Source organism: Merops nubicus, unplaced genomic scaffold (assembly GCF_000691845.1).
Source record: "Merops nubicus isolate BGI_N331 unplaced genomic scaffold, ASM69184v1 scaffold11083, whole genome shotgun sequence".
NCBI classification, from domain to species: Eukaryota; Metazoa; Chordata; class Aves; order Coraciiformes; family Meropidae; genus Merops; species Merops nubicus.
In genome coordinates, this window is record NW_008600969.1 from 88596 (window position 1) to 100974 (window position 12379).

General features: G+C 40.1%; 1 protein-coding gene across 1 annotated transcript in view; it reads left to right on the forward strand.

The window, feature by feature from the left end:
- MDN1 (MDN1, midasin homolog (yeast)) overlaps positions 1-10364 on the forward strand; it is a gene marked incomplete at its 5' end in the record, with an annotated part of 93355 nt that extends 82991 nt beyond the window's left edge. The window contains 9 exons of the mRNA XM_008937845.1: positions 1159-1316; positions 3108-3197; positions 4102-4217; positions 4853-5027; positions 5653-5726; positions 5829-5943; positions 6740-6803; positions 8517-8659; positions 10106-10364. Coding sequence (XP_008936093.1) covers positions 1159-1316; positions 3108-3197; positions 4102-4217; positions 4853-5027; positions 5653-5726; positions 5829-5943; positions 6740-6803; positions 8517-8659; positions 10106-10294 — 1124 coding nt within the window. The remainder of the gene's footprint in view (positions 1-1158; positions 1317-3107; positions 3198-4101; positions 4218-4852; positions 5028-5652; positions 5727-5828; positions 5944-6739; positions 6804-8516; positions 8660-10105) is intronic.
- Positions 10365-12379: the final 2015 nt, after the last annotated feature.

Sequence of the window (12379 nt, forward strand, 5' to 3'; positions counted from 1 at the left end):
AATTAACTGGCATATAGCAATGCATTCCTGTGTCACCAGCATCAGCACCACATAACTCAACTTTTTGTGTGTGTGTAACTTGTGACAGAACACCGAGAAATTGGGGAACTGATCTGGAAAACATCTGGTGAGGTAACACCAAAGTGTCACTGTCTCAGTGCTTGCCTCCTTAAGTGGGAGTGAAACAAAACAAAACTGAGCTGCCTAACAGAAAAAGGCTATCAGAGGTGAATGGTTGGTAGGTGAGAAGATAGGTCTGACTTGTCAGCCACACAGCTCACACAAACAAAATAAACATCTCTTGCCAACTGCAACACAAGTATTTAATTTTGATTTATCTAAGTAAATGATAGTGTAGCTTGGAATTTTGAATTATTTTCATACCAAACAGCACAAAAGCTAGTAGGAGAGGGGCCAAAAGAATTTTACAAGCCTGAGTTCACCTTCTTGCCTCCCATTCCCTTCAGGTTTAATCTCTTCACTGAATCTCTTGCTAGACTCATTAGTTTGTGGTACAGGCATTCATGTAATGAGTCTGTTTTTCCACGTGATTCTCTAACAGTATGTTTTAAAAAACTAAGATCTTTGAAACATCTCCTACAAAGTCATACTTTATTTTTCTTAGAATAATTCTTGTTAAACAGCGTAGTGTAGTAGAAACAATAACAAAAAAATATTAGTCCATTTGTAAATTCTGATTTATAGGAAACTTCCATTACAAAGCTATAGAGCAAAGGACAGAAAATATTGCCATTATTTTTTTTATAATGATTTTCTGAATGTTCTCAAATTGCTTTATACCTTGTGTCACTGTGTCACAGAGGCTGTGAAGCAGCTCACAAACTGTACGTCAGCAATGGAATTTTCAGGTGTTAGAGATTTTTTCACCAATATTTTGGTCATTTGTCAAGTTTATATAAGACAGAAAAACAATTTGCACAAGGAAGTGCGTATTTGTCTGTTCCAGTATATTACATGGTCTTATATTTATCCCATTCCTAGAATTGATTGTCTTAAAATTTATGCACTTCTCTTAAAAAAAAAAAAAAAGTCTGTGTTGCACTACGAAGCATGTGAATCACTTTGTAAGAGTCAAGATACAATATAGGGTTTTGTATTATGTGTGGCCCACCAAGTTAGTAATTTTTGTGATTGTAGGACCAGGTGAAGTGGAGCCCGAGGTCCAGAATTTTGACTCGGAGGATATCAATGACTCTACAACAGAAAAGCTACCGAAGGCGACTGAAGAGAAGCCAGACAGAAGCAAGGACTCGACCATACATACAGCCCATCAGTTTTTGATGGACACTCACCAGGTACCATACCCAATGTGTCTTTTTACAACTACAGTAGTAGAAACAGTCTGTTTCATTTCACTTGTGTTAGGGGAACTCTTTTCCCAGTGTTAATGAAGCTCTGTGAATGCCAAAGTTAAGTGTTACTTTCCTTCAAACAGCTCAGTAGCTTGCTGTTCTGTAGTAGAAGAATGAAAATTAAATGAATGAAAAGTCTTCCTCATTCTTTTGAGGGAAGGCTCCATCCTCCCCCTTTTTAAAATAAACTTTTGTTTTTCTAACTATCAAGAGCTGGAATCTGCTGATCAAATGCTTGGATAGTGTGGAAGGTGATGGGCAGGGGTTTGTGGCCTGAAGGATAAAAAAAAAAGTTGAGAATGATGAGAGCAGTAGGCATAGTGACCCTAGAACACTGTGGACAAAGAATTCACCTCAGTTAATGCATTGCATTTTATTACTTCATAAAAAAAGCTGTCTGCAAATGTTATAGAACCTTTGTGAGCCTTTCATGAATGTCTCAATTCAAAAATATGATCATAGCCTAGAAAATACTAGAGCTTCATCCAGCACTTATAGTTTGCCAGTGCAAGCTGTGGAAAAAGCTCATTTTGTGATAAAGAACTATGGCACAGGAGCAGGTGGGGGTAACCATTTGATACAGTAAGAATATCTTCAGTATCTGTGTTTTAGAAAAATTGACCTTTTATGCTTATTATATTGTATCCCAGGTATGTGCCTGGAGAGCAATATTTTGCTTTTTCTGTGCTCAGCACAGGAAGGATTGTTGCCAGCTGTACCTGGTATTTCCATCTTAATGCCAAATGTGGCACCTCAGTGAAAAAATGCTGCTGAATGCAAGAAGCGCCCTTTTTTTTCTTTGTGATTGGGTTTTTGTTTTGGGTTAGTTTTTTTTTCAATTGAGATGCAGAACCTGAAACAGGAGGAGGGTTCTTGCAACACAAGGTGAAGAGGAAGGGAGAAACCTTGCTAGGAGAAAAGTGCAAGTTCTCACCTTCCAGCAAAAGGATGAGGGAAAATGCCCACTCCATGTATGTTGTTCCTCACTTTCTTAAACCTGCAGCGGGTAACCTGAGGGACTGCTGCTGCTTCTGGAGGAATGAGAAGCTGTTGGTACTGATGAGTTTGCATTTGTAGGCTTATTTTCCTTAATCCAGTAACCCTGCAGGTTCTGCAGACCGTATACTACTGTTTTGACTACATGATAGTTTTACAAGTCAGGAACAGAAGTTGTCACTGAAAGCACAATAAAAGTTGAAGAAGTGTGATAAAGCTTGTGTGTCCTTCAACAGGATGGCTTATCAAACAGTATTTGCTGGCAGGTGAAGAGGAAGATGTCATTCAGTTCTTGAAGTAGTTTGAATGAAGCTTCTTAAAAAACAATAATTAAAGGAAGCATATTATAAGATACTAGATGGGTAGTATTCAGTAGTTTGATCTCCATTATACTGTCATTATATCTGGTGTTTTCAAGTTAATTTAATTTAATCATCTTAAAGTTCTGTATTTGATTATTTGCAATGTCTGCTATCGTAGCTGTTCCAAGCTTTGCTTCTGTGTTGATTTGTGCCACAGATGCAGGTATTTGTAGGGAGGTATTTTATCCTTCCTGTACATGGAAGCTATTAAATAAATGGAGATTTAGAATCTTCATTTATTTTTTCAGGTGTCATTCTCTATCTAAAAGAATAAGAAAAATGCATTTCACTTTTTTTATAGTTTGCTATGGTATGGAGATCACCAGATATGTGAACTTATTTTCCTGTCTCATAAATCTCATAACTACACTTCTAGCACATCGTTAGAGATCCTGAAGAGCTAAGAAAGGAACTTGAAAGGCAGCTGGAAGCTTGGCAGACACAGCAGTCTGGAACTCCAGATGAGGTTTGTGACCTTGATTTTAGTGTAAAACTGTCAGAAGAATCCTTCATTGCATTATTTTGTCTTGTTTTGCTGCTGAAGCATTGAGAAAGCCAAGCAAGTTGGAATCTAAATATTCAAAACTACATGGTTTAGATGCTATTTTTGTTATGTTTAACTTAATCTGAAAAAAAAAAAGTGTTATTCTTAAAGCAGGATGATATTTCAGATCTTGTTTTGAATGTGCCCTGTGCTCTTTGCATAAAGTCCCTCTGTTGATAATGACTGCTAAAACTTGAACAATTGGAAACATTTTTCTCAGTCCTGCCAAGCTCCTGTTTTGAATTGTCACCTGCAGTTAAGTGCTGGGGCACCACTTTCACAAGATCATGATCAACAGAAACCACCTCCTTCAGTTGCAGGGATAGAGTTTGGGCTAACCAGCAGCAAGAACCAGAATATGATACTTGCTCTGACTGTACTAATTATGACTTGTAAACCATATTTGGAAGTAACTCCCAAATTAAATTGCCAACATAGATGTATAACAATTTTGCTGAATTTTAGTTAAGTTTTGATGGGCAATTGAAGAACCTAGCAGACTTTACAGCTTGTCCCGCTGTAATGCCAGCTGTCAGACAGTGGCTGTTACAAGATTTTCCTGTATCGGCAGCAATGCCCAAGCTGCTTTGTGTAACCCTAGAGAAATGGTCATTGCAGCTTCATAGCAGCAAGGAGCATCCCAAGCTGAATGCAAACTGTCAGCTTTATATGCTGACAAAACACCCTCTCTGTGCCAGCTGATAGTTACCTACTGCCTCCCCCTTAGTCCACCTTGGTGTGTTTTCTTTTCTCAGGGAGTGCTTCCCAGTTTTTTTGGGTTTGCATAATTCACTTTTGTTTCTGTCTGTGATGTATGACGTTTTAGGAGCAGGAGGCAGCACAGTTGTGGCAGAGGTATTTAGCACTGACGGCTCCTCTGTCGCAGCAGCTTTGTGAACAGCTACGACTCATACTGGAACCCACTCAGGCAGCCAAGCTGAAGTAAGTTGGGTCTTTCTGAGGCTTCTAGTTTCTTTAAAGTCGTTGATTTGGGGTGCTTTAACCTCTCTACAACTGCAGCTCTTTGGTGTTCTTGCTCTGTAGTATTTATTCCTGTTTGCAAATTCATTCAATTTTTATGGGAACACTAGGTTATTTTATGAAATGCAAATGTGATATAGTAGTAGGTAACCATCCTGAGGATACTGCCTGCTATTTTTTTTCTTCTGTGCAACAATTGATCAAACCAGCTTAAAACACATGAAGTGCTGTTGAGTCAAAGACTATGTTAAATGTCAATGTTGTATGTTGGTTTTAACATAAAATTACTTTTAGGGTTTTTTTAAGATATCTACAGATCTAAGAGATCCCACTTTCAAAGTGGGAGACTCTAAATTAAAGGTCTGCTTTCAATTTTTGGCACCTAGACTTAACTTCTTTTAAAAACACCGACTATCTGTTTCACATTAAAAATGTAAATTTTTTTGCTCTATACCCAAATACGAGCGCTAGAACCTATTGATTTTGGGTTTTACAAAACCTTGTGATTTGGATGCCTGTGCTGCGTAGGCCCGGATTTCCAGAATGATGTTATTTACTGAGAATCCTGCTGCTGTGTCCTTCCTGTTAACTTCCAGGGGGGACTACAGGACGGGGAAGAGGCTGAACATGCGGAAGGTGATCCCGTACGTGGCCAGCCAGTTCCGGAAGGACAAGATCTGGCTGCGGAGGACCAAGCCCAGCAAGCGGCAGTACCGCATCTGTCTGGCCGTCGATGACTCTGCCAGTATGATCGACAATCACTCCAAGCAGGTAAAATCAAACCCTCTAGGAAGCATGAAGAAAGTGCCTGTGGCTGACTCGTTTCACACAGAGCCTGGGGGCTGCTGGGGAGCCTTACTGGTGGTTCTGGAGCAGCTGTTCCTTCTGCTCCGTGCGCCTGAACTCACCGTTTCGTGCCTAGCAGGTTTGCTCCCAGGAGATCAGCTGAAGTTAGCTGAAAGGAGGAGATGTTAAATTTGTCAGGCAGAGCTGTACATAGCCACTGGATTTATTTTTTGGAGCCCACAAAAGGTTGACACTTGTTAGCTGTGCACTTCGTTGGAGGATTAAATATTAGGTCATCATAGGTCATTTGTAAGGCTTTTATTAAAAATGTGTGTTTCTTTCCAAGTAGTTATTTCAGTGTTTATTTCATTTGCCTGGCTAAAGTGGTATCGATAAACCAATCAGCTGAAGCCTTCAAGTGGAACTAGCATATATTTATTTCAATAACTGTCTTGCAGAACTGTAACAGAAAAAAATAGGAACTCTCTTCATTTCTTTTACTAGATGAAGAAAATTATTTTCAGGGACAGTCTTCATGTTTAATACTAAACTGAGCAGTGAGTAAAAACTTGGAATATCCTATTTTTGATAGAACTTCTTTCTGTACTAGCTTGCATATGAATCCCTGGCAGTTATTGGAAATGCGTTGACTCTTCTAGAAGTGGGACAAATTGCTGTGTGTAGGTGAGTTCATTCAAAATCTTGGCTTTTCTTCAAGACTCCAGGATGTAAGTTCCAGTTTCACACTTAATTTTTTGGGGGATTGTTTTGTTTGTTTCCCTAAAGCTTTGGAGAGACTGTTCAGCTGCTGCACCCGTTCCACGAACAGTTCAGTGACCAGTCAGGGACACGGATATTGCGTCTTTGCAAATTTCAACAGAAGAAAACAAAAATAGCCCAGGTACACAAGAATGCCTCTGCAAATCCCTTGCAGACCACCAGCAGCTTCATGATTTCGTGGTCACTTTATAGCATTTCCTGGTTGTTTATATTTGAGTGTGTGATAGCTGATTAGATAACAGGGAGAATGGTCACAGTTTTATAATAGAGTGTTTTCTCAGTTTTACCTCTGATGTATGCCACTAAGCTTTCATCTTTCTCTGTTTGTATTACCCAAAAATCCTGTTTAAAACCCAATACATTTTCTGTAGTAATACTTCCTGGACAGCTGCAAAGTTTTCTTCTTTTAGGAAGAGCTTTGTAGTCTTATCTTTCTAAGCTTGAATAAAATCTCCTGTGAACATTGAATGGAAAAGGAGGGGACCCAAACAGCTCAGCAGTAATCTTCTAAACGCCAAAACTGGGAGGACTTGGCAGCTGATGTCCTTAATTTGAAAGAGGGATATGTAACTAGATACTTCTGTTGCAAGTTGGATGTCAGAGAAGCTCAGCCTAAAAACAGGATGTGTCGTTTTAATGGTGCCATTAATCACTTGAGCAATTTAATGAAGTTTTGATGGGTTTGTTAGCATTATAAAAAATTTTAAATCCAGATTGAAGGCTTTTCTGAAGATTTTCTAGTCCAAAAATGCTTACTAAATTTGAAGCAAGAGTTAGTTTAGGAAAATAGCATGGATTGTAACTTTGTAGGTGGTCAGACTGAAAATATAGCAATGTGTTCTTCAAAAACGTTACCATTATTAAGTGTATTATTTTATAATGAGATAGCTTAATCTTGTTATTTGTTTTCTCTGCAGTTTCTAGAATCATCAGCGAATATGTTTGCTGCAGCACAGCAGTTCTCTCAAAATATGAATCCGGGTGAGCTTTTTTTTGTTACTGTGCTTGTTGCCATGACAGCAGAACGCTCACTACAGTCCCAGAGCAGTCCCCCTCCAGAAGGACATCACTTGCTTTGGGGCTGTGGGTTTTGCTTTGTCAAAAGGAGTGTTTGGTTGAAATTCAGGTCAAAACCCAAAAGACACCTACTTTACATTTGTCAATAATTCACTGAAATTTTGTTTAAGGCCTTTTAAGAAGGCATGCCTTACCTGCCTCCCTGGACACCGTGTTGTGTTTCAGTCCCAGACACTGCCTGCTTCAGAGCACTGGCCAGCTTCTGAGTGGCCTTAACTCCCCAGGGCACTTCTGCTCTTGCTTGAGAACTTGGTTCCTGTAGGTCTCCAGAAGCATGCTGTCCCCAGGAGGGTGTTTGCCTCCTGCCTGACTCTCACTGTGGTGCAAGTTTAGGTCATGAGCTGCTCGAATGTCCCAGAGAAGCTGTGAGGCTTGTTACCTGACAGCTGACCCAGAGTTAGCCTAAAATGCTGCTTGGTGCTTCCAAGACAAGCTTTATTTTAAAAAAGTTGTTCTTGTTAAAGTACTCCAAGAAATGGACAGCCTTGGGTTTATAATCCACATCTGTTTTGCCACAGCGTGGCCAGGCTGTTGGAGTATTCTAGGCTGGGATGCAGCAGTAATCAGGGAGCAGCAACCAGCTCCCTAGAATTGGGGAGCTAGGAAGAGAAAAAGCTGTAGACTTTATACATTACCCTTTTTGATAAAAAGCCCAAGCCCTGTCACATTTGGAGCCTGCCTGCAGAAAAGTAGGAAGTGTTCTGCATCCTTCCTTAGCCATTATGCTGTGGAGGAAACAGGAGAAGAGAGGCTTGCATTCCTGGCTGTAACTAGTGTGATTTCTCTCGCAATTAAAAGATGATAGATACATAACTTAGTTAAAATGTCCCTTCAGAGGACATCTCTGACTCTGGAGGCAACTTGGCCAAGTAGTGTATTTTCAGAAGATGGCTGGTGCCGAGAAAGTCACCATCTGTGCTGTGTGTGTTTTAGGAGGTCGAGTTCAGACTAGCTCGCCTGGGATGCCCTGCAGTGGTTGGACTGCCTTGACAGTGTCTCTGGAGCCTATCTGGTTTAGTTTCCTCCAAAACTAACCCATTTTGGGTAGTGCAAGGTTGCTCTCTGATGGAAGCCAAGCCTGTTAAAAGTGGGAAGAACAGGGAAACGTTTCAAAAGCAGTCTTAGTGCAAGGTGAAATGCTAATACAGATGTACCCATAGGTACCTGCTTCTGGAGGAATAGACTGGGACTCTTACCTCATTGCAACAGCTGCTGCTTTATTGAAGCAGCAATCTAGTGTCTGGACTCCTATAATTTGGTCAATAATTCACTTACCAGGAAAGACGCAAGGCCATGGCTAAGTTGGTCAGGTATTTTCCATGCCTTTCACCCTTATTAGGGCGCCGATGGACTGGGGGTCTTCCCCCCAGTTCATCTCAATGGTTTCACACACTGGAAAAAACTTTTTCTTGACTCACTCTGGGTCAAGCAGCTTAATGTTAAGTCACAGAATTCTGTTTGATAAATTAATTTCCTTAGGAATACTTGGGAATTTAATTTTCTTAGGAATACAAGGGCTTTTCCGTTATACCCAGAGGACTAACAACAAAGCAGCCTGTTTGCCTTTTAAAAGGATTACTTTAACTTACTGAAATTTAAAATGTTCTTTGTGCTCAGAAACGGCGCAGTTGCTTTTGATTGTGTCTGACGGAAGAGGCCTTTTCTTGGAAGGCAAGGAACGAGTGGCAGCAGCAGTTCAAGCAGCTCAGAATGCCAATATCTTTGTTATTTTTGTAGTGCTGGACAATCCGAATTCCCGGGTAAGTGAGTGAACAAGGGAGAAGTACTCAAGCACAGTGAAGAGAAACATACAAATCTTTTTCTTGTCTTTTGTAGTGCTTTGCAGCTATTCTTGCCTTTTGCAGAGGTCAAAGGTACTTAACCCCGTTTCAGTTTTTCACAGTGTCTGTTAGATCTTCTATGATTTCCTTCTACTGTGATGCTTCTCCTCTTCTGTATTTAAAAAAAGCAACCTGATCTAGTTGGAGATGTCCCTGCTTACTAGCGGGGGGTTGGACTGGATGACCTTTAGAGGTCCCTTCCATCCCAAAGCATTCTGTGGAGGAAAAAAAAAGGCTTCTGTGCCATAGAAGCTCTAAGTAAGACCTCCTGTCTTCAAACATAGCGGTTGTAGATTTTAGCCACCAGAGAAGTAGCTGGCAGTTTGGCAGATTCAAAGTTTGAGAAATGCTTTGTTCATCTCAGTTTTGATTCAAATTGGTAATTTCTGACAGCGGTCTCCATTTGATAGGGCAGCCAGAGCCAATATGAGGTTAAACATTAGACAGACAGGAGTACATGAGAGACATTTAGTGCTTGAACTGGGAAAGCTGGGAACCATCGTTAGTAGGTGAGAAAGAAAACTTAGGTTTCCTTTGCTGGGAAGCTTAGATGTCCAAGAGCTTCTCAGGGGGACTCTTGTGGAGCAATAAGTGAGCAAACTTAAACTTTACTTTGAATTATGTGGTGAAGATGCCAATTTTTCAGTTCACTTTTTCTTCCTATATCTTTATTTTTTTTCCCTACAAAACTCATCTCCTGTATTTATTGCTGAAAAATTAACAATTCTTTTGTTGACAGACTCTTCTAAGGTTCTGATGAAACCTAGCTATAATGTCAAGTGAAAATTTTGAGCAGTGAAATGCTTTTTTTATGCGCTTTTGTAATTTTCTGAGCTGCTACACTGAGCAACTAAGAAGTTACTTTTCCAAGAAGCACAGCTGGAGTTCAATCTTTTTGTCTTTGTAGTATTTGTTGAAATATGATAAAATTTGCTAAAGTAACTTGTATTAGGTGACTGCACAAACTCAAGTTGAACTCTTGGCCCTGAAGAACTTGATGACAGTGTGCTGGGAAGGCATCAAATACATACAAAACTGAAGTGATAGCAGTAACTGATCAAAAATACTAAGGAACGACAGTGTTTATTTACATAACTTGGTATTGCAGAAGCTTAAGCTTTGCCTCCTCTAGCCTGTAGTTGGTTGATTAGAGCCCTTTTATCTAAAAGGGCAAAAACATTTAACTACTTTGTGTTCAGCATTTGAGTTACCATTGAATGCTTATGGACTTTGATTGTAAAACTTTCTATTAACTTCTGATTTAACAGAGGAGGGATGGCAAGTATTGGAAAAACAGGATAAATAACATGAAAGGCCTGTAAAAGATGCATGTGGTTTAGTAGTAACGTAAATTCTTTTCTGCAGGATTCCATTCTGGACATTAAAGTACCTATATTTAAAGGACCTGGCGAATTGCCTGAAATCAGGTCTTACATGGAAGAATTCCCATTCCCGTTCTACATGATCCTTAGGGACGTGAACTCGCTTCCCGAAACTCTCAGCGATGCCCTCAGGCAGTGGTTTGAACTGGTCACTGCCTCAGACACCTTGTAGACTTCGTAGACAAAGTCGGTTCCTGATTGCTGCTAAACCACTGACACGCATGAAAGGACTTCTCCTGGGAGAGCTGTAAGGATGGACTGACCAGCTAGGTGAACGTGCAGGAGCTGCCTCTGGCAGCCAGGCTGCATAAGAACAAAAGGCTTTAGGTGCATTCTCCCCTGTTTGTCAGAGGAGAATTATGCAACGGTGAGACTGTCTTCTTCTTTCTTTGCCTATTCCCACAAATAACATAAAACTTTCTTCAACTTCTCTTGTACTAACTTATTATTTTTTAAAACTCATGTATTTGTAATGTTCACAGAGGTGAAATTATCCCTGACACTGTCTGTTGCAATAAGAAAAATCAGTCTTGCTTATGGGAAGTCATTTCTGTATCAGAACTTCAGGTGTCTTGCAAAAAAGCGTTCCTTAACTTCCCCCACGTGGCTGGTGCCTCTTTGGGAAGGAGTGGGGGAGCAAGGGAAAGCAGATGGCTTTAAACAACCAAAAAAAAAAAAAAAGGAAAAGAAGTACTTGAATACCTGAAGCTATTCTGCAGTTAAATGCATCCTATTTAATTATTGCTGATTTTTTTCTGACAAACTACAGGGAGTTTTATGAATAATGCCATATGATTATCCCTATAGTATCAGTTTACACTGTGAAGTTTGTCCCTCTGTCCAAGGCAGACATTGAGGACATTTCATTAATCCGGTGTCTTGGAGCATGGACATGAATTTCCATTGCAGAAGCTATGCATATTATATTATCTGTACTAATAAAAAGAGGTACCGCTGTTTGTAATTATGTCTGTTCTTTCAATTGATCAAAGCTTGAATAAATTAACCAAATTTGCCACATAGAAGTGCTGTGCATTCTCTAGCAGTGCACAAATACAAATTCTCATATGAAAATGTGTTATTGTTTATGTAACTTCAGTACCTATCCTCCTTTCATGTGAGAATATGCCAGCACAGAGTTTTAATTAGGGGTCCAGTCTTTTGACTCAGTGAAATTCTGAAGGGAAACTTTATTTAAATGCCCCTGGGCTAAACTCTTTGTAGACATTCTTTGCATACAAAAATTGAAGTCACCTCATTCTAAGCGTGGTGAGGGAGTTGAATAGAAAATGGCTGGAAACATGGGTGTATTCCCAAAGATGTGATCTTTGGCTTCTAGACAGAAAAACCTCACTTTAAGTTTTGCTGTAGCTGTTCCAAGATGCAGCAGGGGCAAGACCCAGAGGTGTGAGTGGCCCAGCAAGGCTGTTTCTCAGGGTTTTGTAGCTTTGTCACAGCTCATTCACAGTAATCAAATTTCAGAACTGCCAACTTAACAATGGGAACCCTATTTCTTCAGAAGTTGACTGTCAGTTAGTTTACTATACACTGTCTAAGGTTCTTTAGATCTCTCATGCATGTCCAGAAATACTGGGAAATTTAACTGTGGAATTAGGTGGTTTTAGTTTGTTAGGTAATTCTCCAGAGTGTACTTCCATTTCAGAGTTGTGGAGAAAATATTTTAGAAACTAAAACTTTTCTTAATATTGCAAGGTTACGTGTCCAGTGCAAAGTATAGCTTGTTGCAGGGATGTTGTTACAACATGGACAAATGTTTAAACCAAGTTTTTTGTCTGTCTCTAAAATCAAGCATTTGCACTGTATTCGATAACTAACGTAGAAAGGGAAGCTAAGCATTAACTGTTCGGTTTTCTCTGCAGGCCAGGCCCCAATTACTATATTTAGGCTTGACATTCATTGGTGCAAAATAAGCTTTGAGTGCCTTGCACTGTTAGCAACAATTACCTAGCTGTCCTTAGCTATGGCTACTTTAAAAGATGCAAAAGGTTTGGCTTCCTGCGACTCATGTGACTTCTACATCTTGTTTCACTGTTTTAGCTTGATGCTACAGTTAAATCTATTAGTCTTACAGCTCCATCGGTGTTTAGAGCACAGGCCTTCCACCAGCCTTCCGTGAAATGCAGCTGTATCGTTAATTACTTGTGTGCCCGGTTTGTGGCTGGAGCTCGTTTATAGTTTTGGAAGAAATAACGCCGCCGAGGACCGTAGCAGGAACACCTCTGGCGCCCCGCAGCCT